Source organism: Entelurus aequoreus, linkage group LG14 (genome assembly GCF_033978785.1).
Source record: "Entelurus aequoreus isolate RoL-2023_Sb linkage group LG14, RoL_Eaeq_v1.1, whole genome shotgun sequence".
Taxonomy (NCBI): domain Eukaryota; kingdom Metazoa; phylum Chordata; class Actinopteri; order Syngnathiformes; family Syngnathidae; genus Entelurus; species Entelurus aequoreus.
This window is the reverse complement of record NC_084744.1, coordinates 23,194,988-23,222,352: the sequence shown is the minus strand read 5'-3', so window position 1 is coordinate 23,222,352 and position 27,365 is coordinate 23,194,988. Positions and strand designations below refer to the sequence as shown.

The following is a 27,365-nucleotide window of genomic DNA, read 5'->3' as shown; positions in this document are numbered from 1 at the left end:
GACGATCGACTATACTTTTTGATGCCAATTTCTAGTTTGTGGATGCCGTCTGCTCCACATTTCCTGTGAGTGTTTTGCTGGGTTTCAGCAATTTGTTTTGTTTTCTTCATAGTTCCCTGTTGCTCTTGGTTTTTGTTCTTTTATCAATAAATATCCCTTTTTTTTACTGCAAGGTGCCACCTCGTTCGTCTGCATCTTAAAAATCAATAAAGGATTTTATGTAGCATTCCCAATTTCCAGTTTTGGGTGAACTCTTGTGAAATATTCACTGTCATGTTACTCTTTATAGTTAATTAATTAGTCAATTAAGAAAATATTTACTGGGTCCTGCTGCTAGTTCACTTTTTGTGGTGTCATTTTGCTACCTGTTAAGGAAATAATTTGTTTTTAAATATATATATAATCCTCCATATTGGCAGCCATAGTGATTCATTTATTCAGCAGACCAATAAAACTTGGATCTGACAAAAAAGTAAACACAAATGCTGTCTTCCTCGCTGATAAAACATGATAGCAACATGCATCAGTTAGCTCACGATCGCCCCCACTTCTCAGTGTGGCGAGTTGGAGTACTACAGGAGGCACTCTTAATACAGTGCTTAAATCTGTATTATTAGTCGTATTATATAGGAATAATGAGGTCACGTTTATAGTAAAACATTAATACTAAAGTTTCGTCCAGTAGTGGACCAGTAACGTCTGATGATGATGATGATGACAATGATGACGTATCTGTGCAAGTGAACCCTTTCCACAGACTACACACACATCAGAAACATAAATCTTAGAAGCCTACAACAATATATTTGAAGAAGACTTTAGGATTCAAAGTGAAGATGTGAGGTGAAATAAGTACAAATGCAGCAATAAAAACAAGCAACTCCACTCACGATAGCTCTAAAGTTCAGTGATGTGTTGCTAACTTCAGCCTTTTTCTTCTTTGTTGATGTTTTGCAGTAGTTAACATCCATGATGTAACAATGCTGCTAATCTACCAGAGTCCACATTTTGTTAACAATTTTATTAATTCATATTTTTAATTGGACAATAACATCAACAAAATAGAATGGGAAACTTTTTTGATTGTATAAGACACAAAACCAAATGAAAATTATAATATGTCTTCTGTTTAACATTGAGGAAATAAAATAAAATAGTAGCTACAAATAAAATATTCAATAAATGCACATAAATTAAAAAGTAACTACAGGAGAACGTATAAGACTAGAAAATGAGAAGCACTACATACAACATCAAATATATACATTCATATTAAACATTTAAGTACATTTAGCACATTTTAAATCCCTGCAGCTTCCATGACTGTTACACACTTGTGTTTACTGACCTGCTTCTTGTACATGAACCTTTTAAGACACACAGTGCAACTAAACTGTTTCTCTCCAGTGTGTGTTCTCATGTGTGTGGTCATGTGTTGCTTGTTGGAGAAACTTTTCTTACAAACAGAGCAAGTAAAAGGTTTCTCTCCAGTGTGTGTTCTCATGTGTGTGGTCATGGTATGCTTGTTGGAGAAACTCTTCTTACAAACAGAGCAAGAAAAAGGTTTCTCACCAGTGTGTGTTCTCATGTGTACTATCATGTCACACTTAGTGTTGACTCTTTTAGCACAAACTGAGCAAACAAAAGGTTTTTCTCCAGTGTGTGTTCTCATGTGTTTTTTCATATGGGAATTTACAGAGAATCTTTTCGGACACACTGAGCATAGAAAAGGTTTCTCCCCAGTATGTATTCTCATGTGTGTGGTCATGACAAGCTTTCTGGAGAAACTCATCTTACAAAAAGAGCAAGAAAAATGTTTCTCTCCAGTATGTATGCTCATGTGTGCGGTAATTTCACGCTTTGTGGAGAAGCGCTTTTTACAAGCAGAGCAAGTAAAAGGTTTCTCACCAGTGTGTGTTCTCATGTGTAATATCATGTCATACTTAGTGTTGACTCGTTTAGCACAAGCTGAGCAACTAAAAGGTTTCTCTCCAGTATGTGTTCTCATGTGTAATATCATTTCATTCTTAGTGGTGAATCTTTTAGCACAAGCTGAGCAAGTAAAAGGTTTCTCACCAGTGTGTGTTCTCATGTGTGTGGTCATATTACCCTTACTGGAGAAACTCCTCTTACAAACAGAGCAAGTAAAAGGTTTCTCTCCAGTATGTATTCTCATGTGTACTGTACAATTACTCTTCTGTCTAAATGATTTCCCACATTCAGAGCAGTCAAAGTGTTTGTTGTTAGTGTGATGTCTCGTATCACCTTTAGAGTCATTTTTACTCTCCAAAGGTTTTTGGATGTGGTCACTGTGATCAGACATCATGTGGTCCATGTCTGACAGTGGAGCAAAGATGCTGTCTGGTTCTGACTTTATATCTTCACAATGCTCTCCATCAGCTTCTGTGATGTGTTGACTTACAAGCTCCGCCCCTCTGTTCTCCTCACTTTGACTGTGATGAAGCTGTAAGGACTGAGCTTCATCTTCATCATGAAGCTGCTCCTCTTTAATGTGGGAGGGGGCCTGTAGCTCCTTCTGTCCCACACTGGTGTGCCACTCCTCTTCATGACTCCCCGCTGACACCCGCTGGATGTCTGCAGAACAAAAAACACAAATAAGGCGTTACTGTATTTTACTTTGCAGCTCTTATGCCAACCATCCACATTATGTGAGGTTGGCCTAAACATATGCATAAAAACTATAATATCTAAATCATTTATAGCTCTTATTACACATCTTACTGGAAGTATTTTATGGTTGTGGACTTGTATTAACCAAAAACAGGACAACAATCAAATATGGTGATGATTGAATAATAGTTAGTTAGTTAAATGGGTGGCAGATGTGGGGTCCACATCCTTGTTTGTTTACATCAGGGGTCACCAACGCGGTGCCCGCGAGCACCAGGTCGCCCGTAAGGACCAGACGAGTCGCCCGCGGGCCTGTTCTAAAAAAAAAAAAAAAAAAAAAAAAAAAAAAAAAAAAATGTTTTGTTTTTTTTTAAATTAAATCTACATAGAAAAAACACAAGATACACTTTCAATCAGTGCATCAACCCAAACAACCTCCCCCATGCACACTCATCCACACCCACTCACACAAAAGGGGTTATTTCTTTCTGCTACCAATATTCTGGTTCCCACAACATAGACAACACATCTGCAAGGGACACATGATTGTATAGGCTGCTGGTCCACTAACATTTTCATTAATTACTATTTTTTATGTAATTATTTTTATATTGTTTTACTTTCTTTTTTATCCAAGAAAATGTTTTTTATTTATTTATCCTATTTTATTTTATTTTTTAAAAAAGGGCCTTATCTTCAACAGACCAGGTTGTCAATGAAATTAGATTTGTTTAAAAGGGTTTTTTAAACCAGGCCCAGTCCAGATAATGTCCAAGTCGGACTCAGCAACACACACCTTCATTCATGTACACAGAAACAAATTAGGGAACACAACAGATTGCATATAATTTATAAACAAAACTACATTTTCAAAATAAGCATTTATGTACAGTCCAGATTATGTCCAGGTCTCTCAAATTAGGGAACACAACAACAGATATCATATAATCTATAAACATAATTATACTTTCAAAATAAGCCTTTGAGGACTTCTCATCTTTTTTTTAAATGTTTTTTGGCATCATTATCGTTTTAAACCATGTCACTTTCTAAAGTTAGAAAATACTGAATAAATGTTTCAAAGAAAGTAATACTAAGTGAATATCTGTTTTTGGCCTTAAAAATAAACATTTTACCGAGTACTATAATTAAATTGACTAAATCATGATTGTCAATGAACTCTCCTAAAATAACAGAAACCAAATTAAAGGCCTACTGAAACCCACTACTACCGACCACGCAGTCTGATAGTTTATATATCAATGATGAAATCTTAACATTATAACACATGCCAATACGGCCGGGTTAACTTAAAAAGTGACATTTTAAATTTGCCGCTAAACTTCCGGTTCGAAGCGCCTCTGAGGATGACGTATGCGCGTGACGTAGACCGGGGAACACGGGTATGCCTTCCACATTGAAGCCAATACGAAAAAGCTCTGTTTTCATTTCATAATTCCACAGTATTCTGGACATCTGTGTTCGTGAATCTGTTTCAATCATGTTCATTGCATTATGGAGAAGGAAGCTGAGCAAGCAAAGAAGAAAGTTGTCGGTGCGAAATGGACGTATTTTTCGAACGTAGTCAGCCACAACAGTACACAGCCGGCGCTTCTTTGTTTACATTCCCGAAAGATGCAGTCAAGATGGAAGAACTAGGATAACAGAGACTCTAACCAGGAGGACTTTTGACTTCGATACACAGACGCCTGTAGAGAACTGGGACAACACAGACTCTTACCAGGATTACTTTGATTTGGATGACAAAGACGCAGACGTGCTACTGTGAGTATGCAGCTTTGGCTTCTAAACATTTGATCGCTTGACCGTACGTGCGCAACTTTTTTTTGCGTATGTACGTAACTTTTTTAAAAATATTTAAGCTTTATGAACCTTGGGTTAGGTGAACGGTCTTTTGGGCTGAGTGATTGTGTGTGTTGATCAGGTGTTTGAATTGTATTGGCGTGTTCTATGGAGCTAGGAGCTAGCATAGGAGCTAGGAGCTAGCATAACACGTACCGTACCGTACGTGCGCGTCACGTACGTAACTTTTTAAAAATATATAAGCTTTATGAACCTTGGGTTAGGTGAACGGTCTTTTGGGCTGAGTGATTGTGTGTGTTGATCAGGTGTTTGAATTGTATTGGCGTGTTCTATGGAGCTAGGAGCTAGCAGAGGAGCTAGGAGCTAGCATAACAAACACGCAGGTGTTTTTATGCAGGATTAATTTGTGGCATATTAAATATAAGCCTGGTTGTGTTGTGGCTAGAGTATATATACGTCTTGTGTTTATTTACTGTTGTAGTCATTCCCAGCTGAATATCAGGTCACCCCCGGCTCTCACAGCATCTTCCCTATCTGAATAGCTTCAACTCCCCACTAGTCCTTCACTTGCACTTTACTCATCCACAAATCTTTCATCCTCGCTCAAATTAATGGGGAAATTGTCGCTTTTTCGGTCCGAATCTCTCTCACTTCATGCGGCCATCATTGTAAACAATAGGGAACTTTGCGTATATGTTCAACTGACTACGTCACGCTACTTCTGGTAGGGGCAAGCCTTTTTTTTATCAGATACCAAAAGTTGCAATCTTTATCGTCGTTGTTCTATACTAAATCCTTTCAGCAAAAATATGGCAATATCGCGAAATGATCAAGTATGACACATAGAATAGATCTGCTATCCCCGTTTAAATAAAAAAAAATCATTTCAGTAGGCCTTTAAGCTTCATAAACAAACCAATCCTTAAACACATTTTTTCAACTTCCACCCAAAACAAAGACACAATATGACAATACCAAAACAAATGCAGGGTGGATTCAGGCTCCTGACAACAAAATCGGCAATCATCTGACTCTGTCATATTCCATAATTTTAACATTTTCCCTGTGGGTAAGAAGTTATAAATAATTTTAATTTGAAAATAACGATTTTGCACATCGATAGTGGTTTTATAGATTAGTTTGAATATGGCATCCCATGGAAACGGGCAGTCAAAAAAGTCCTCCCATTTTCCATTTGTGTTGTATGAGGCACCCTTCAAAGATTTCTTTATTAAATAAAAATTATATATTTTTCCATTTATTTTAGTTCCTTTTTGCCAACTAGAATTTCTTATTAGAGGTTTACAAACTAATAATTTAGTAGTTCCATAATTAATTATTTGTTTCCATCTTTTCCCAATTACTCCAGTTAGTTGATAAAATGAAAAGCTTGAGCAAGCATCACCATACATAGCTCTAAATTCATCATACTTCATAATTTTACCATTCTCATTGATAATATCATTGACAAAAATGATTCCTCTTTCAAACATATTTTTCCAAAAGAAAGGCTTTCCATCTATTACAATATTAGAGTTCATCCATATTAACTGCTGCAAAATATCGTCACTTTTTTCTGGCACATAAAATTGAAAACACCACTATGAGTGGATTGTTTCCTTTATGAACCCCGCCATGTTTCCCAGCAGACTCTCTGGGAGGGGATCACTTGTAAAAAAGGATACAATTTCTTTTGATACAGTACATGTTTTTTGTCCAACAGGACATTTGTGTACCACTCAATGTTTAAATACAGCTTTGGAACAATTGATGCTTTTAAAGACAGACACATTTTAATGAATAAACATTTGGGAGAAAAATGTGTGTGTTTAAAAATGCAGTTTGTTAAATGACAGTGTTTTACAATGCAGTGTAAAAAATCAGAGCAGGAAAAAAATCTCTCGTCTGGTCTTTACGGGCGACCTGGTGCCCGCGGGCACCGCGTTGGTGACCCCTGGCCTAGATCTTCCAGATTTTCTGGGACAACAACACCAAGTATGTTAACTGGTCCATCTGTCCACAAAACAGGCACTTTACATTCCATTCGAAAGGACGTTCCCTTTAGATTTCCGATCCTTAACATTTTACATTTATCATAATTAAGCTTAAGGCCAGATTGCTGTGAAAATATGTCCAAAAGATTAAGAAGGTTCCGCAAACAATGAGGAAAAATCGTATCTTTGTGAATCAGCCTTTTCTGACATGAACTTCATCAAGAACAAACACAGAACACGCCTCACTGATGCACATCTGCAAGACTCACTCAGAGTTGCAGTGTCAAGTTACACACCAGAGTACAACACACTAGTTAACAGCATGCAATGCCAGGCTTCCCACTAACTGACAAAGAAACAGATAACAGATTTGGTGTCCAGTTCAAAGTGTGACATGATTTAAAAATTTGAGAGTTTACTTTTGTATTTTACATGAGTTATTATTTGTACAAACATGGTGCAAAGTAATTCATGATTTGTTAAAAAATGTTAGTGGCTAGCTAGTTAAAATGGGATATTGTGATTTCACAAGATTGTTTTAGAAGTGATCATTTGAAAATGTTCAATTTGAAAAATGTGCACTTAGAGAAAATATAAAAATAAAGTGTTGCATATTGATATTTATCTGTTTCTATATACATTTATTGTGAGAAATCATTAAGATGATCAGTGTTTCCACAAAGATAAATATCATTAATTATTAATAATAACAGAGTTAAAGGTAAATTGAGCAAATTGGCTACTTCTGGCAATTTATTTAAGTGTGTATCTAACTGGTAGCCCTTCGCATTAATCAGTACCCAAGAAGTAGCCCTTGGTTTCAAAAAGGTTGGTGACCCCTGGTTTACATGGACGCGTCCTCGCAAGACGCAAAGTTGAATGATAAAATCCAACCTTACCCGAACAAAAACCATGCATGGTTTATCAGCGAGAGTCTTGATATTATTTTACTTGACCCAGCCACACACAAATAAATTGTAGTCATCCATGCCTTTTTAAGCTTTCATGTCTTTTGTGGTGTAGAATGACGTCTGAAACTCAAGATAGTTCCACATGTCTGGGAAGGCGACCGACGGATAATCCTTGATATTACTCAACAAATCTTTAGGGACCTATTTTGTTTCATAGTTAGATTTTTTTCTCGTATCTGCTTTTCACAGGAAGATCTAGGCCAGGGGTGTCAAACTAATTTTAGATGGGGGGGGGCGGGGCACATGGAGAAAAATCTACTCCCAAGTTGGCCGGACTGGTAAAATCACAGCAAGATAAATTAAAAATAAAGACAACTGCAGATTATTTTCTTTGTTTAAAAATAGAACAAACACATTCTGAAAATGTACAAATCATAATGTTGTTGGGTTTTTTTACACTTACAAGTTGCGGTTAATAGTATTCTATCTTTATTTGTCCTTTTTTACACTTTCAGAATCAATTATGTGATAATGTTCTTTAGTCAACTCATTGGTGTTAATTTTCAATCTATAAAGATGAAATAAGAATATCAAAATCAAATTACAGGATGTTATTGATGTAGTTTGCTCATTTTCCCCCACTGGTGGTCTAACATTATGTGTTTGTTTTTTGTTTTTTTACATATGTAGCATCATCTACAAAGATACAAAGAATTGCTATTGCGACATCTAGAGGACACATTTAAAACAGCAGTTTCTTTCATTCAAAAATGTCGACTCATATTTGTACTTAGCAAACTCATCCCGCGGGCCGGATAAAACCTGTTCGAGGGCCTGATCCGGCACGTGGGCCGTATGTTTGACGCCCCTGATCTAGGCTCTTTGTGTATTCAGAGAGTTGCTAGCTGCACAACAGACGTCTTGACTTGGTTGACCACCACGTTTTTCACTTCCCGGAAGAAGTCACGTGACTGAATACAAATATGTCAGGTTCAAACACCAAACTATCTATCAAACGTGACAAGAAGCAAGGAATCGGGCAGAGACAGAGTTCAATTTTGCTCATGAGGAGAAACGTTTGGGGCTGCACACTCAGTTACAGTCTCCCACCACGCTCTGAGGGGCAGTCCCACGCGCTCCTCTATTTATTCAGGTGTTCCCTAGTTAACATCACTGAGGGTGCTTCTAGGGGGAGTGGACACATATTACGCAAGCAGCCCCAGTATCACAATACGTGATTATTCAGAATGCAAATGTGCTTGAGCTCGAGATTTCGCCCTGGCTCTGCTTTGTCTGCATGTTGTAGTCTTATCTTCGTTGAGGTACTTGAAGTCCGTCCTTGGCTGTTATAGCGGGCTGGAAGACAGAAACTGCTGCCGCGAGACAACTTGCAGTGGAAGATAACAAGTTAGGTAAACGCTTCCCGGTTCCTGCTAAGTTGCAACTTGTGCTTGGTTTACTCGGACAACATGAATAGGAATCCAAGATGGCAGCCATGTCTATTCTGTGTTCAGTGTGTTCTTACCTAAGGTTTGAGTTTTTGTGTTTTTTATGTATGAGATTTTAATTAATTTTAGTCTGAATGAGTGGTACTCTGCAAGATAAACAGAGTGGGTTTTCTGGTGGATAGTTTCTCATCAAATGTCAATGGATTGCCATAGACTTTGGCCTACCTATAATCCACCTGTTCAGGTAGCAGTAGCAGAAAGCTAGCACCATTCGGCCTGCCTGCTAGCCTTCCACCATCGGCCTGACTGCAGCTAGCCTTCCACCATCGGCCTGACTGCTGCTAGCCTTCCACCATCGGCCTGACTGCAGCTAGCCTTCCACCATCGGCCTGCCTAATAGCCTTCCACCATCGACCTGACTGCTGCTAGCCTTCCACCATCGGCCTGACTGCTGCTAGCCTTCCACCATCGGCCTGCCTGCTATCCTTCCACCATCGGCCTGCCTGCTGCTAGCCTCCACTATCGGCCTGACTGCTGCCAGCCTTCCACCATCGGCCTGACTGCTGCTAGCCTTCCACCATCGACCTGACTGCTGCTAGCCCTCCACCATCGGCCTGACTGCTGCTAGCCCTCCACCATCGGCCTGACTGCTGCTAGCCTTCCACCATCGGCCTGACTGCTGCTAGCCTTCCACCATCTGCCTTCCTGCTAGCCTTCCACCATTCGGCCTGCCTGGTATCCTTTCACCATTCGGCCTGCCTGGCATCCTTCCACCATCGGCCTGACTGCTGCTAGCCTTCCACCATAGGCCTGCCTGATAGCCTTCCACCATCGGTCTGCCTGCTAGCCTTCCACCATCGACCTGACTGCTGCTAGCCTTCCACCATCGGCCTGCCTGCTAGCCTTCCACCATCAGCCTGACAGCTGCTAGCCTTCCACCATCGGCCTGCCTGCTAGCCTTCCACCATCAGCCTGACTGCTGCTAGCCTTCCACCATCGGCCTGCCTGCTAGCCTTCCACCATCGGCCTGCTGTTTGCCTCCAACCATTGGCTTAGTCTACGGGCTTCCACCCATAGGCCTTGGTTGCTAGCCTTCAGCCCTGTCTGCTATCATCTTCAAAAGTGGTAAAATAAGTGGAACTTCTCCTCTCACTATGTCACAAATCATTATATTGTGTTTTATACTTTTGTGTGGTTTTACTGATGTCCCAAATGGGTCTGGTCACCCCCCCTCACAAGCTATGCTACTTCAAGATGACAACTTTGATAATTTGACATTTCATCATAGTGGCAGCTACAAAATAACCTCGGCCTTATCTCAGTGGAAGATTTCTGTGACTTTGGACAAAACAAAATGGCTGCATTCTATGGTAGAGTCCATTCATTCTTATTGTTTCCTTGTTTTGAGAGATCACATCAACATTACTGCATCCTCCCGTATTGGGAGCACTTACTTTCACAGATTAAAGACAGACTCAAAAGATGGTAACTTTAAGCGCAAATGTTTAGTTATATTATTGTTATTGCTCTCAGGAAATGTTGAGACTAATCCAGGCCCTGATACCCCTTCACAATGTTTTATACCTGCAGATTTTAAAACTAGATCTGGTTTTGGGATTATTCATATCAATGTTAGGAGTTTACTCCCTAAACTGGATATGATAAAGATCTGGATAAACTCAACAAATGCTGATATTGTAGTCTTATCTGAAACTTGGCTTAAACAATCTGTGCTTGATAAAGATATTTACATTCATGGCTCTAATGTCTATCGTACTGACCGACAAAGAATAGGTGGTGGAGTGGCCATATATATTAAGCAGAGGTTTGATGTTAAATTAGTGCTCTCTGAATCAGTAAGTAAAGAACTTGAACTGTTAGCACTTGAAATTGAATTACCGGTAGCTAGAAATCACCACATTATGCTAGTGGGGTGTTATAGGCCTCCATCTGCCCCTAGTAATTCTCTATCTACTCTTGTGAAGCTTCTGTCTCAACTGAAATACAATGAAATATTGATTTGAACTGGGACTGGCTCACATCTGTGTCTGACTCTTTGAAAGCACAGTGTGAATCTCTAAATGTAACACAATTAATTAACTCACCTACAAGACCTAATCCTAAATGCCCTCAAAAAGCTATACTCATTGACTTAATTCTAACAAATATGCCCTTTAAATGTGTTGCATCTGGTGTTTTCCCTCATGATGTGAGAGATCAATGTGTGATTGCAGCAGTGCGAGACACAAGGATTCCTAAAAGCAAGCCTCGTCTTCTTGAAAAACGTAATATGAAATTATTTGAGACGCAAGCTTTTTTTACATGACTTGCATCTTTTTAATTGGGATATAATTGCTCTTTTTGATAACGTTGAACTGGCTTGGAAATATTGAAATATTGAACAAACATGCCCCTTTTAGAAAATGTAGGGCTAAAGGCCTACTGAAATGAATTTTTTTTATTTAAACGGGGATAGCAGATCCATTCTATGTGTCATACTTGATCATTTCGCGATATTGCCATATTTTTGCTGAAAGGATTTAGTAGAGAACAACGACGATAAAGGTCGCAACTTTTGGTCGCTGATTAAAAAAAGCCTTGCCTATACCGGAAGTAGCGTGACGTCACCGGAGGAAGGACTCCTCACATTTTCCCATTGTTTACAATGCAGCGAGAGAGATTCGGACCGAGAAAGCGACGGTTACCCCATTAATTTGAGCGAGGATGCAAGATTCGTGGATGAGGAAAGTGAGAGTGAAGGACTACAGTGCAGTGCAGGACGTATCTTTTTTCGCTCTGACCGTAACTTAGGTACAAGGGTTCATTGGATTCCACACTTTCTCCTTTTTCTATTGTGGATCACAGATTTGTATTTTAAACCACCTCGGATACTATATCCTCTTGAAAATGAGAGTCGAGAACGCGAAATGGACATTCACAGTGACTTTTATTTCCACGACAATATATCGGCGAAGCTCTTTAGCTACTGAGCTAACGTGATAGCATCGGGCTCAAATGCAGATAGAAACAAAATAAATAAATCCCTGACTAGAAGGATAGACAGAAGATCAACAATACTATGAAACCATGGACCTGTAACTACACGGTTAATGCTTTCCAGCTTGGCGAAGCTTAACAATGCTGTTGCTAACGACGCCATTGAAGCTAACTTAGCAACGGGACCTCACAGAGCTATGATAAAAACATTAGCGCTCCACCCACGCCAGCCAGCCCTCATCTGCTCATCAACACCCGTGCTCACCTGCGTTCCAGCGATCGACGGAAGGACGAAGGACTTCACCCGATCATCCGTGCGGTCGGCGGCTAGCGCGTCTGCTATCCAAGTCAAAGTCCTCCTGGTTGTGTTGCCGCTAATACACCGATCCCACCTACAACTTTCTTCTTTGCAGTCTTCATTGTTCATTAAACAAATTGCAAAAGATTCACCAACACAGATGTCCAGAATACTGTGGAATTTTGAGATGAAAACAGAGCTTTTTTGTATTGGATTCAATGGGGTACCAATACTTCCGTTTCAACGATTGCCGTCACGCGCATACGTCATCATATGTAGAGGTTTTCAACCGGAAGTTTAGATGGAAATTTAAAATTGCACTTTATAAGTTACCCGGCCGTATTGGCATGTGTTGCAATGTTAAGATTTCATCATTGATACATAAACTACCAGACTGCGTGGTCGGTAGTAGTGGCTTTCAGTAGGCCTTTAAAGGACGTGACAATCAGTGGTTTACAACGGACCTGTCAGATGTATTGCATGAGCGTAATGCTGCTTGGGCCAGGGCACGCAAGTCAGGGTTAGAAGCAGATTGGTTGAATTTTAGACAATTAAGAAATCAATGTACCTCTCTCCTTCGGAAAGTCAAATCAGAATTGTATTTCTCACAACTGAAAACCTCAAACACCCAAAGAAGTTTTGGAAAATCATCAAATCTTTGTCCGCTTGCTTTAATTCAGTCAATCTCCCACTTAGTATACTTGTTGAAGGTGTCAAAGTAAGTGACAGAAGAGATGATGAAGTTTCAAGATGGCGGCGCTTCACGGCGGCAGCTTCTTGCGAGCACTCCTGGAAGTGTAGACCGATTTGGCAAAAATACCCCGTCAATTCAGTTTATTTCATGGCTGGCTCACAGCGTGTTCACTCCGTGATCACTTACGACCGACTTACGATTCTGGATGTGGAGAGATCGGGCCATTTTGGGCTGAAAGATGCGTGTACGGTGGACTTACTCGCTAGCTTGGGAATTCTTCGCAAGCTACATCCAGCAGTGGCCTTTGAAGCAGCGGCGTCCACTACCAGCGGAGACAGTCAACGAAAGAGACGTAAGCGGTGCGCTCGGAAGCAGAAGCGGGGGTGTCGGGCGGGGCTAACAACAAAGCTAAAGGCGTTGTTGTTAGCGGGGCTAACGAAAAAGCTAAATGCTAATCCACAAAGAAGCGCTAATAAGGAGTCTGTTAAGCTAGAACTAGCCAGCGCCAGGCTGGATAATCCCTTCACACATAGCAATTCTCTTAGAATAATATACAACTCACATAATGTTTTTTCTGCGTCAGAGGTGGACATGCATTTTACTGAGGTGGCAAACAATCTAAAAATTCCTGTCATATCAATTCCTAGATATGGTCGAAATTATTTAAAGTGCACTACGCATAATAAACGTAACATTATTAATATTGCTACTACGGATTATTTCAACAAAAACTCCTCAAAACAGCCCACTACCTATAATATGGGCTTTTTAAACATAAGGTCATTGTCTTCCAAAACGTTATTAGTTAATGAAGTCATTAGAGACAACAATCTTGATGTCGTTGGTCTAGCCGAGACCTGGCTCAAACCAGACGAATTTTTTGCGCTGGGTGAGGCGTCTCCTCCTGGCTATACGGGAACGCATATTGCCCGTCCCATTAAAAGGGGTGGGGGTGTTGCACTAATATACAACAAAAACTTTAGCCTTACCTCTGACCTAAATAATAAATATAACTCGTTTGAGGTGCTTACTGTGAGGTTTGTCACACCGCTGCCTCTGCACCTGGCTGTCATCTACCGCCCCCCAGGGCCCTATTCGGACTTTATCAATGAATTTTCAGAGTTCGTTGCTGATCTAGTGACGCCCGCCGACAATATAATCATAATGGGAGACTTTAACTTCCATATGAATACCCCATCGGACCCTCCATGCGTGGCGCTCCAGACTATAATTGATAGCTGTGGTCTTACACAAATAATAAATGAACCCACGCATCGCAACGGTAATACGATAGATCTAGTGCTTGTCAGGGGTGTCACCACCTCCAAAGTTACGATACTCCCGTACACTAAAGTAATGTCCGATCATTACCTTATAAAATTCGAAGTTCTGACTCAATGTCAACAAACTAATAATAATAACAACTACTATAGCAGCCGCAACATTAATGCTGCCACAACGACGACTCTTACTGACCTACTGCCTTCGGTAATGGCACCATTCCCAAATTATGTGGGCTCTATTGATAACCTCACTAACAACTTTAATGACGCCCTGCGCGACACCATTGATAGTGTAGCACCGCTAAAGCTAAAAAGGGCCCCTAAAAGGCGTACCCCAGGGTTTACAGATGAAACTAAAGCCCAGAAATGATCATGTAGAAAGCTGGAACGCAAATGGCGTGCGACTAAACTTGAGGTTTTCCATCAAGCATGGAGTGATAGTTTAATAACTTATAAACGCATGCTTACCTCAGCTAAAGCTAAATATTACTCAAATCTCATCCACCTCAACAAAAATGATCCTAAATTTTTGTTTAGTACAGTAGCATCGCTAACCCAACAAGGGACTCCTCCCAGTAGCTCCACCCACTCAGCAGATAACTTTATGAATTTCTTTAATAAGAAAATTGAAGTAATTAGAAAAGAGATTAAAGACAATGCATCTCAGCTACAACTGGGTTCTATTAACACTAATACGACTGTATATACGACGGACACTGCCCTCCAAAATAGTTTCTCCCTCTTTGATGAAATAACATTGGAGGAATTGTTAAAATGTGTAAATGGGACAAAACAAACAACATGTTTACTTGACCCAATTCCTGGGAAACTTATCAAGGAGCTTTTTGTTTTATTAGGTCCATCAGTGTTAAATATTATAAACTTATCACTTTCCTCTGGTACTGTTCCCCTAGCATTCAAAAAAGCGGTTATTCATCCTCTACTCAAAAGACCTAACCTCGATCCTGACCTCATGGTGAACTACCGGCCGGTGTCCCACCTTCCGTTTATCTCGAAAATCCTCGAAAAAATTGTCGCACAGCAGCTAAATGAACACTTAGCGTCTAACAATCTCTGTGAACCTTTTCAATCCGGTTTCAGGGCAAATCACTCTACGGAGACAGCCCTCGCAAAAATGACTAATGATCTATTGCTAACGATGGATTCTGATGCGTCATCTATGTTGCTGCTTCTTGATCTTAGCGCCGCTTTCGATGCTGTTGATCATAATATTTTATTAGAGCGTATCAAAACGCGTATTGGGATGTCAGACTTAGCCTTGTCTTGGTTTAACGCTTATCTTACTGACAGGATGCAGTGTGTCTCCCATAACAATGTGACCTCGGACTATGTTAAGGTAACGTGCGGAGTTCCCCAGGGTTCGGTTCTTGGCCCTGCACTCTTTAGTATTTACATGCTGCCGCTAGGTGACATCATACGCAAATACGGTGTTAGCTTTCACTGTTATGCGGATGACACCCAACTCTACATGCCCCTAAAGCTGACCAACACGCCGGATTGTAGTCAGCTGGAGGCGTGTCTTAATGAAATTAAACAATGGATGTCCGCTAACTTTTTGCAACTCAACGCTAAGAAAACGGAAATGCTGATTATCGGTCCTGCTCAACACCGACATCTATTTAATAATACCACCTTAACATTTGACAACCAAACAATTTAAACAAGGCGACTCTGTAAAGAATCTGGGTATTATCTTCGACCCAACTCTCTCGTTTGAGTCACACATTAAGAGTGTTACTAAAACGGCCTTCTTTCATCTCCGTAATATCGCTAAAATTCGTTCCATTTTGTCCACAAGCGATGCTGAGATCATTATTCATGCGTTCGTTACATCTCGTCTCGATTACTGTAACGTTTTATTTTCGGGCCTCCCTATGTCTAGCATTAAAAGATTACAGATGGTACAAAATGCGGCTGCTAGACTTTTGACAAAAACGAGAAAGTTTGATCATATTACGCCTCTACTGGCTCACTTGCACTGGCTTCCTGTGCACCTAAGATGCGACTTTAAGGTTTCACTACTTACGTATAAAATACTACACGGTCAAGCTCCTGCCTATCTTGCCGATTGTATTGTACCATATGTCCCGGCAAGAAATCTGCGTTCAAAGAACTCCGGCTTATTAGTGATTCCCAGAGCCCCAAAAAAGTCTGCGGGCTATAGAGCGTTTTCTATTCGGGCTCCAATATTATGGAATGCCCTCCCGGTAAAAGTTAGAGATGCTACCTCAGTAGAAGCATTTAAGTCTCATCTTAAAACTCATTTGTATACTCTAGCCTTTAAATAGACTCCCTTTTTAGACCAGTTGATCTGCCGTTTCTTTTCTTTTCTTTTCTACTCTGCTCCGGGGTGGACCGCTAGCCTGTTCATCGGATGGGGACATCTCTACGCTGCTGACCCGTCTCCGCTCGGGATGGTTCCTGCTGGCCCCACCATGGACTGGACTTTCGCTGATGTGTTGGACTTTCACAATATTATGTCAGACCCACTCGATATCCATTGCTTTCGGTCTCCCCTGGGGGGGGGGATACCCACATATGCGGTCCTCTCCAAGGTTTCTCATAGTCATTCACATTGACGTCCCACTGGGGTGAGTTTTCCTTGCCCGTATGTGGGCTCTGTACCGAGGATGTCGTTGTGGCTTGTACAGCCCTTTGAGACACTTGTGATTTAGGGCTATATAAATAAACATTGATTGATTGATTGATTGATTGAAATGGGTAGTTATTTTAATAATCATTTTATTTCCTCTGGTTTTCTCTATAATTCTGACAACTCTACTGAAGTTCCGTTGAACCGTTGAAAATACCCAGGTTTTTAACTTTACCACGCCCTTTACCACAACAGAGGTCATGAAGGCTCTAAAACAACTTAAACTTACAAAGCCAGCTGGCTCAGACAAGTTGAAGCCGCTCTTCTTAAAGTTGGCAGCTGAAATTATAGCTGGACCACTGACTCACATTTTTAACCTTACTCTAATTTCAAATGAAATCCCCTTGGATTGGAAATCTGCCCTTGTAATCCCCCTATTAAAAGGAGGTGACCCTAGTAATCTAATTATCTTTAATTAATCTAATTACAGACCGATCTCTAAACTCTCTGTTCTGGCAAAAGTGCTTGAATCCCTTATCAGTGAACAGATAAAATATTTTTTGGACACCAACTTTATTCCGCCACCATTTCAGTCAGGTTTTGGCAAAAATCACAGTACAAAAACTGCTGCTATGAAGTTTATAAAATGATGTAGCTGAAGCTCTTGACAAGAAGCAGTGCTGTCTGTCCCTCTTTATTGACTTTTCAAAGGCATTTGATACTGTTGATTATGTAATTTTAATCAAACGTCTTTCAGCTGTTGCTTTTTCTCAGCAAGCAGTTGGATGGTTTGCAAATGACCTCACAAGTAGAACTCAGGCTGTTCAGATAGAAGGTTCCTTCTCTGACGTACTGCAAGTGGAAACGGGTGTCCCACAAGGTTATGTGTTGGGCCCATTATTAATTAATAATTAATAATCTTGGACAGAATATTCCGAACTCAACTTTCCATTCCAACGCTGATGATACTGTCATATACTGCACAGCACCCACTCCTGCTGAGGCCTTTAAATATCTACAACATGCATTTGACAGAGTACAAGAACAACTTTGCGATCTTCAACTGCTTTTAAATGCAGAGAAACCAAAGTGTATGTTCTTTACCATATCAAAAACTGTAAGATCAGCACGGTGTGAGAACATTTGAACAAGAAATGGGCAACAAATTGTGTTAGTATCTCCATCCATCCATCCATCCATCTTCTTCCGCTTATCCGAGGTCGGGTCGCGGGGGCAGCAGCCTAAGCAGGGAAGCCCAGACTTCCCTCTCCCCAGCCGCTTCGTCTAGCTCTTCCCGGGGGATCCCGAGGCGTTCCCAGGCCAGCCGGGAGACATAGTCTTCCCAACGTGTCCTGGGTCTTCCCCGTGGCCTCCTACCGGTCGGACGTGCCCTAAACACCTCCCTAGGGAGGCGTTCGGGTGGCATCCTGACCAGATGCCCGAACCACCTCATCTGGCTCCTCTCGATGTGGAGGAGCAGTGGCTTTACTTTGAGCTCCTCCCGGATGACAGAGCTTCTCACCCTATCTCTAAGGGAGAGACCCGCCACCCGGCGGAGGAAACTCATTTCGGCCGCTTGTACCCGTGATCTTGTCCTTTCGGTCATAACCCAAAGCTCATGACCATAGGTGAGGATGGGAACGTAGATCGGCCGGTAAATTGAGAGCTTTGCCTTGCGGCTCAGCTCCTTCTTCACCACAACGTACCGATACAGCGCCCGCATTACTGAAGACGCCGCACCGATCCGCCTGTCGATCTCACGAACCACTTTTCCCTCACTCGTGAACAAGACTCCGAGGTACTTGAACTCCTCCACTTGGGGCAAGATCTCCTCCCCAACCCGGAGATGGCACTCCACCCTTTTCCGGGCGAGAACCATGGACTCTGACTTGGAGGTGCTGATTCTCATCCCAGTCGCTTCACACTCAGCTGCGAACCGATCCAGTGAGAGCTGAAGATCCTGGCCAGATGAAGCCATCAGGACCACATCATCTGCAAAAAGCAGAGACCTAATCCCGCAGCCACCAAACCGGATCCCCTCAACGCCTTGACTGCGCCTACAAATTCTGTCCATAAAAGTTATGAACAGAATCGGTGACAAAGGGCAGCCTTGGCGGAGTCCAACCCTCACTGGAAACGTGTCCGACTTACTGCCGGCAATGCGGACCAAGCTCTGACACTGATCATACAGGGAGCGGACCGCCACAATCAGACAGTCCGATACCCCATACTCTCTGAGCACTCCCCACAGGACTTCCCGAGGGACACGGTCGAATGCCTTTTCCAAGTCCACAAAGCACATGTAGACTGGTTGGGCAAACTCCCATGCACCCTCAAGGACCCTGCCGAGAGTATAGAGCTGGTCCACAGTTCCACGACCAGGACGAAAACCACACTGTTCCTCCTGAATCCGAGGTTCGACTATCCGGCGTAGCCTCCTCTCCAGTACACCTGAATAGACCTTACCGGGAAGGCTGAGGAGTGTGATCCCCCGATAGTTAGAACACACCCTCCGGTTCCCCTTTTTAAAGAGAGGAACCACCACCCCGGTCGGCCAATCCAGAGGTACCGCCCCCGATGTCCACGCGATGCTGCAGAGTCTTGTCAACCAAGACAGTCCCACAGCATCCAGAGCCTTAAGGAACTCCGGGCGGGTCTCATCCACCCCCGGGGCCCTGCCACCGAGGAGCTTTTTAACTACCTCAGCAACCTCAGCCCCAGAAATAGGAGAGCCCACCACAGATTCCCCAGGCACTGCTTCCTCATAGGAAGACGTGTTGGTGGGATTGAGGAGGTCTTCAAAGTATTCCCTCCACCGATCCACAACATCCGCAGTCGAGGTCAGCAGAACACCATCCTCACTATACACGGTGTTGATAGTGCACTGCTTCCCCTTCCTGAGGCGGCGGATGGTGGTCCAGAATCGCTTCGAAGCCGTCCGGAAGTCGTTTTCCATGGCTTCCCCGAACTCCTCCCATGTCCGAGTTTTTGCCTCCGCGACCGCTGAAGCCGCACACCGCTTGGCCTGTCGGTACCTGTCCGCTGCCTCAGGAGTCCTATGAGCCAAAAGAACCCGATAGGACTCCTTCTTCAGCTTGACGGCATCCCTCACCGCCGGTGTCCACCAACGGGTTCTAGGATTACCGCCACGACAGGCACCAACTACTTTGCGGCCACAGCTCCAATCAGCCGCCTCGACAATAGGGGTGCGGAACATGGTCCACTCGGACTCAATGTCCAGCACCTCCCTCGCGACATGTTCAAAGTTCTTCCGGAGGTGGGAATTGAAACTCTCTCTGACAGGAGACTCTGCCAGACGTTCCCAGCAAACCCTCACAATGCGTTTGGGCCTGCCAGGTCTGTCCGGCATCCTCCCCCACCATCGCAGCCAACTCACCACCAGGTGGTGATCGGTAGAAAGCTCCGCCTCTCTCTTCACCCGAGTGTCCAAAACATGAGGCCGCAAATCCGATGACACAACTACAAAGTCGATCATGGAACTGCGGCCCAGGGTGTCCTGGTGCCAAGTGCACATATGGACACCCTTATGCTTGAACATGGTGTTCGTTATGGACAATCCGTGACGGGCACAAAAGTCCAATAACAACATACCACTCGGGTTCAGATCCGGGCGGCCATTCTTACCAATCACGCCTCTCCAGGTTTCACTGTCGTTGCCAATATGAGCGTTGAAGTCCCCCAGTAGAACGAGGGAATCACCCGGGGGAGCACCCTCAAGTACTCCCTCGAGTGAATCCAAAAAGGGTGGGTACTCTGAGCTGCTGCTTGGCGCGTAAGCGCAAACAACAGTCAGGACCCGTCCCCCCACCCGAAGGCGGAGGGAAGCTACCCTCTCGTCCACCGGGTTGAACTCCAACATGCAGGTTCTGAGCCGGGGGGAAACAAGAATTGCCACCCCAGCCCGTCGCCTCTCACTGCCGGCAACGCCAGAGTGGAAGAGAGTCCATCCCCTCTCGAGAGAACTGGTTCCAGAACCCTTGCTGTGCGTCGAAGTGAGTCCGACTATGTCTAGCCGGAACTTCTCCACCTCGCGCACTAGCTCAGGCTCCTTCCCCCCAGCGAAGTGACGTTCCACGTCCCAAGAGCTAGCTTCTGTAGCCGAGGATCGGACCGCCAAGTGCCCTGCCTTCGGCTTCCGCCCAGCTCACATTGCACCCGACCTCTATGGCCCCTGCTATGGGTGGTGAGCCCATTGGAGGGGGGACCCACGTTGCCTCTTCGGGCTGTGCCCGGCCGGGCCCCATGGGGACAGGCCCGGCCACCAGGCGCTCGCCGTCGTGCCCCAACTCCGGGCCTGGCTCCAGAGGGGGGCCCCGGTGACCCGCGTCCGGGCGAGGGAAATCTGAGTCTCGGTTCTTGTATTTCCATAGAAGTCTTCGTGTGTGTTAGTGTTAGTATCTTCTTTTAAATATTTAGGATTTTTAATTGATGACCACTTGAGTTTTAAGGAGCACATTCAGTATGTTGTAAAAAAAACTGAAACTTTTACTGGGATTTTATTTTAGAAACAAGTCTTGCTTTTCTTTTACTGTGAAACAGAAATTGGTGGAAACAACTTGTTTACCTGTTATTGACTATGGAGATGTGTTGTACATGAATGCTACTGCTGGTTGTCTCCACAAGCTGGATAGTGTGTACCACGGGGCACTGAGATTCATCACCAACTTACTCACCATTGTGTGTTATACTCAATGGTTAACTTACTCACCATTGTTTGTTATACTCAATGGTTAACTTACTCACCATTGCGTGTTATACTCAATGGTTAACTTACTCACCATTGCGTGTTATACTCAATGGTTAACTTACTCACCATTGCGTGTTATACTCAATAGTTAACTTACTCACCATTGTGTGTTATACTCAATGGTTAACTTACTCACCATTGTGGGTTATGCTCAATGGTTAACTGGACATTTTTATGTGCTCGACGCCTCAATCATTGGTATGTGTTCATCTACAAAACCATTCTGGGTATCACCCCATCTTATCTGTCTTGTATTTTTACAAAGAAACAAGGAAGTCACAATCTTCGTTCAATGAATGTTCTGCAATTTGTCGTCCCCAAAGTAAGAACTGAACTGGGCAAGAAAGCATTTAGGTTTTCAGCACAGAAGGCTTGAAATAAGCTACAATCAAAGCTTCAACTTCAAACCCTTGTTACATTAAATGAGTTTAAAACTTCTGTGAAAGGATTGCAGTCTACCTTGTCTGTATGCACATGTGTCATGTGAGCAAGTTTTAATGTTGTACATTTGATGTTTTATGTGTTGTTTACTGTTTTTAATGTAACACTGCAGACTTCCTGAGAGCCAACAAACATAATAAAACATCACTTACTGTACAAGGTCTGCTGTCACTATTACGCAGCCTGATAGAATTTTGTTATATTTCCGTTTGGATGCAGAATGACTCATAAACGTCGCACGGAAAAGGTGGGTGACGTCAAGCGTCTTTTTGTGTCGTTCACCATTGCCGGGTCTAAATTGGCTGTCAAACGATACCAACTTGTCAGAGTACATCCTCATCCTTCTACTATCCAGGTGAGAGGCACGATTCATGATCTGGAATAATTTTTCACCAGTACCGAGGCCAGGAAGGAGCTCACCAGCCGGTGACATCAACTTCGGAACACAATCTATAAATAGTTTGTCTGTGTTAGCACTTATAATAACAATATCACTAATACTTGGTTGGTATTCAAGCCACGAAATGCAAATGGAGTATTGTTGGCGCTTTTTGGATGGTTATAGAGGACCTCCCATTGGCTCCATTGCAAGTGGACTTTTATTTACATTTATGAGTTAGAATGTGATGAAAAAAAAAATAATTCCATCCTCATGTCTTTTATAATGATTGTGAACGATAGAAAACATTCACCCAAAAAGTGCAGTTCCCCTCTAAATTCCAGTGATTAGATTTAAGACTTGAAGTCTATGAGCATGAAGTGATGAAGCCTACTTGGATGAGAGGACAAACGTCTTCTAAGACAAAGTGAACAGTCTAGTTGTGATGGATTGAATGCCCTGAGAATAAAATGATATGTGGATGTTGTGCTTACTTGGACTGTGATGAAGCTGTGAGGACTCAGGTGGTTTGTCTTCATGCTCTTCAGTCTTCACAGAGACAACAGTCAGTGGAAACTTGGTGACATCATCCTCCTCCTGCCCTAGAAGACACTCTCCCTCCTGAGTGATCCACACTTCCTCCTCTTCCTCTTTAATGTGGGGGGGCTGTAGATCCTCCTCTTCCTCTTTAATGTGGGGGGACTGCTGGACCTCTGTTGGGTAAATAAGTCAATAAGATAAAGAGAGAATATAAATAGTTTTGGACTGACACTGTTAACACAATGACATTATTTGTGTTCTTTCCTGTGTTGTGTTAAAAGTGTGTAGCAAAACAACCAATAAAAACACAGGAAATACCTCCTCTTGTTCCAGCCACTAAAATTCATTCAAAAGTGAGTACAAAAACAGACTTGGAAATTTGATGATGGGCAATTTGAAAAGTTTTTTTTATAAGTACGAGGCAACATTGATTGAGGCATTCTTAACTTTACACTCACTGATGTAAAGTGTGTAAATATTTTATTCTGTATACGGTCTATGACACCTAAACTTTATTTCTAAACTTAACCATAATGTTTTAATGACATAGTCATTACCATAACTTCAATACCATGGAAATAAAAAAAATCTAATTCCAAAATCATTTTAAAAAAACAAAACAATAATGGTATGTTTTTGTCATCATGTAGAATACTTTTTTGTGGTCATTTTGTTGGCTGGGCCAAAAAGAACTTTTACCAAAACATGTTTTATTATGTGGTGTTTTTATGGAGTATCTCCATCAACAATTCCTCTTTAGGAATTGGAGACCATCTACGACACACTGACGGAAAGTCAGTCACCTTTATGTTCTTTTAATAAATAAAGTGTTGACTACTTTGGTTACTGAAAATAAATGTTTACTTTAACTTATTGATGCATGTAAGTCAGAATCAGGAAGTAAAATTATAACTTTAATTAGATTTGATTACGGTATAAAATTTATTTAGTGACTTTGTGAGTTTTGTGTAAACATGATACAGGTTTACATCTTCTTGGGGACTGGAACACAGATATGTCCTGAAAGGATGCAACCAATTTTAAAATCTTCACTAAGCTGTGCCACCAACATTGTCTCACTTAGCTCATTAAGCAAACTACCAGGGTGAGTGAGTCCTTTTAAACCATCATAGACCTCGTTGTTATTTCTGACCAGTCTAAGATCACCACAAGTGGAACTACTGTATGCGGCTTAAGTGATCATTCCATGAATTTCTGTATCCATAAAGAACATAGAATCAAGGCTGGTAGCCACAAAACAAGCAAAGGTAGAATCCTCAAGACCTAGACTAGCAAGGCTTTCAATGACAAACTTGGCATTGCTTGCTCCGTACTTGCAAGTACACAAGTCCTTGGGTCAATTCCTAACCTCAGAAAAGTAAATAACTTCACAGTCAAAGTGGGTGACAATATTATAACAAACAAAAAGGAGATTGCCTATCTTGGCTGCATCGTAGAGACTAATCTCTCCAGTGAAAACATGACTACTAAGGTAGTCAAAGAATCAACCGACGAATTCTGTTCTTACTAGTGTTGTCCCGATACCAATATTATGGTACCGGGACCTGTCCCCAAAATGTATTTCGATACTTTTCTAAATAAAAGGGACCACAAAAAGTGCATTATTGGCTTTATTTTAACAACAAATCTTAGGGTACATTAAACATGTTTCTTATAGCAAGTTTGTTATTAAATAAAATAGTCAACATACTAGACAATTTGTCTTTTAGTAGTAAGCAAACAAAAGCTCTTAATTTAGTCGGCTGACATATGCAGTAACATATTGTGTCATTTATATTCTATTATTTTGTCAAATTTTTTAAGGACAAGTGGTAGAAAATGGATTGTTAATCTACTTGTTCATTTACTTTTAATATCTGCTTATTTTCTGTTTTAAAATGTTCTATCTACACTTCTGTTAAAATGTAATAATCACTTATTCTTCTATTGTTTGGATACTTTACATTAGTTTTGGATGATACCACAAATTTGGGTATCAATCTGATACCAAGTAGTTACAGGATCATACATTTGTCATATTCAAAGTTCTGATGTGTCTAGGGACATACTTCCTGAGTTTATAAACATAATATATATATTTTTTTTAACCAAAGATGATGTTGTGATGCCAAAAAATATTGATGCAATCATAGAAGTAGTACTTTTTAGAGGCGGTATAGTACACAATATGATTCATTAGTATTGCGGTACTATACTAATACCAGTTTACCATACAATGCTAGTTCTTATTTAGTAGGATCACCCCGCTGGTGGGTAGAAATACACTTAAGACTCTAACACAAGATATCATTTAACCCCACTTTGACTACGGAATTCATGTTTAGTACCGTGACGCCTTGAAAGCCCTAAAAAACTAACTCCAGACAGCCCAAAACAAAATGATTGGGCTTCTACTCAACTGTCCATCTCGGGCTCACCTTTCCACCAACCATTTCCTTAACGTGGGGAGGCTCTTGGTATCTGATAGAGTACATCTTCTTGCAGTTGGTCTGGTGTAGAAGATACACCATACTAATAAAATACTCATGTACCTGTCAAGATACTTCAAAATATATTCACCATTATAACACCAGAGGTAGTTGTACAAATCACATTCAACCCAGATTTCACTCCAAAAAAGGTTCTAATTCGTGTGCCTGCTATACCACCAACATGTGGAAGTCCCTATTAAAAAGAAAACATATTACAGGTTGCGGCTACTCGTAACTGGGAATATACAAAGTCTTTTACCTATTTGAAATTATATTTTCATTTATTTTCTTAAAGTATATTTGTATTTTAAATGCTACTTTCTACATAGTACTGTGTGAGTTAAAATATATATTTCAACTGAAACCATGTCAGGCTTTCTTGTAGCAGTGAATGTGTACCGCGAGGAAACTGTACCCTTTCCTATGCAAACTTCTCATAAGTCCTTCAATCAATCAATCACACATTGTTACAAACTGAGAGGAACATCAACCTCAAACTGTCTCGTTTTCATGAAGAATCTAAATCTTGGCATTGCATCATCCCCACAAGACAAAGCATCTTCCTATTGAAGAAAATGGTTAATAATGAAATATAAAGTTAGTAAAGATGTGAGAGTAAGAAGTAAACAAACCTGTTCTGTGTAACACAACTTGATGTTTCTTGAAAACAGCGTCCATAAGTTGATGTTGTCGCTCCTTCTCCTCTTTTGTTGGACAAAGTTCCTCCTCATACTTTGCTATCGTTCTTTCGCACATTTTCACACAATCACAACACTTTACACTCACATTTGATCTCTACTTAGCGATGTGTTGATAACGTCCGCGTCTCTTTGTTAGCAGCTAACAAGCTAAGCTAACTAGCAAGCTAAGCTAGCACATAAAGTGCGCTCAGACTAATGTATCCGGATACAAACAATGACTAACAATGTTTCATCTACTACACGACATATATGCGTACATGTATGCACTAAATACAAATACAGAAACAATAATGGCCAGTGGCCACGTTTAGGCCTTCTCTGTCAAACGCCATGTTGCTTTTTACTCCTTCGTCTTCTTTGGATTTCCAGCAGACTAGTAGAGCATCTTAGGCCTCCACAGCTTCTTAACGGGACTTCTTCGTCCTGTCCTATGGTCCATACTACATTCTACAGCACAGGAGGTCGCGCTAGCAACCTTTCAATTAGTGATGGGAGGAAATGTGCGGAGGCTTCCAGGTTTATGACGTGTACTTTTTCTTCTTCTTTGGTTTAATGGCGGTTGACAAGCAACCTTGTGGTGTGCATTACCGCCACCTACTGAAATGGAGTGTGGACGGAGATGGATCCCTACTCTTTATTATTTTGTTCAACCCAGTCTTTTTTTGAATGTATATAAAATGTTTTATAACCTATGTGTTCTGAGTGCAATCCTAAAATATCTTCCACTACTAACCTAATCTTCTCTTTCACTAACTTATTTCCCAGTATTTCCCTTTCTCTATTGTATTTCCTACAATGTATTAAAACATGTCCTACACTTTCTATCTGATGACAACAGTCACACAGTCCCGTATTATGTTTCCTATCAATGTCAATCAACTATTTAGATATGTATGTCCTAATCTCATTCTAGTAATAATGTTTTCTTCCTTCCTATTTCTATTCCTCCTCTCATTACACCTACTCTCCTCTGGACTTTGTAATACTCTCTACCTTTTCTCTCCTTATTCCAATTATCCTGCCACTTTTTATTGTGTTCTATCTTAATGATGTTCTTCACTTCTTCTTTACTGTGGTTCATCTCCATGTTTACTTCTGTTTTAGTGCTTGCTTGTTTTGTGTATCTATCTGCTAACTCATTGCCCACAACTCCTACATGAGCAGGTACCAGAGAAATGTTACCACACTTCCTGCTTTATTTATTCTGCAGATTGCCTGAACTATTTCATCAACTAAATCTGGTCTTGTTTCTGATGCTATGTTTTTTATGTTTTTATCACCCCCACAAGCACGGCCAATAACCCCTGAGGCAGATGGCTCATCTGAGGAACGTTGTAAAATAAAAATAAT

At 41.5% G+C, this 27,365-nt stretch overlaps 1 protein-coding gene across 1 annotated transcript; it reads right to left on the bottom strand.

The window, feature by feature from the left end:
• Positions 1-1,011: 1,011 nt before the first annotated feature.
• LOC133664538 (zinc finger protein OZF-like) lies at positions 1,012-26,564 on the bottom strand. Its single transcript, XM_062069245.1, has 3 exons — positions 25,947-26,564; positions 22,777-22,995; positions 1,012-2,595 (listed from the first exon to the last, which is right to left on the bottom strand). The coding sequence occupies exons 1-3, from the start codon at positions 26,068-26,070 to the stop codon at positions 1,301-1,303; spliced, it is 1,638 nt and encodes a 545-aa protein (XP_061925229.1). The 5' UTR covers positions 26,071-26,564; the 3' UTR covers positions 1,012-1,300.
• Between the last annotated feature and the right edge of the window lie 801 nt (positions 26,565-27,365).

Bases quoted from the DNA above. Each gene is read 5' to 3' on its own strand.
- LOC133664538 (XM_062069245.1), bottom strand. From the start codon at position 26,070: ATGTGCGAAAGAACGATAGCAAAGTATGAGGAGGAACTTTGTCCAACA. The intron at 22,996-25,946 runs GTTTGTTTACTT...TTTACCCAACAG, and splicing joins AGTTGTGTTACACAGAACAG to AGGTCCAGCAGTCCCCCCAC. The intron at 2,596-22,776 runs GTAAGCACAACA...TTTGTTCTGCAG, and splicing joins ACAGCTTCATCACAGTCCAA to ACATCCAGCGGGTGTCAGCG.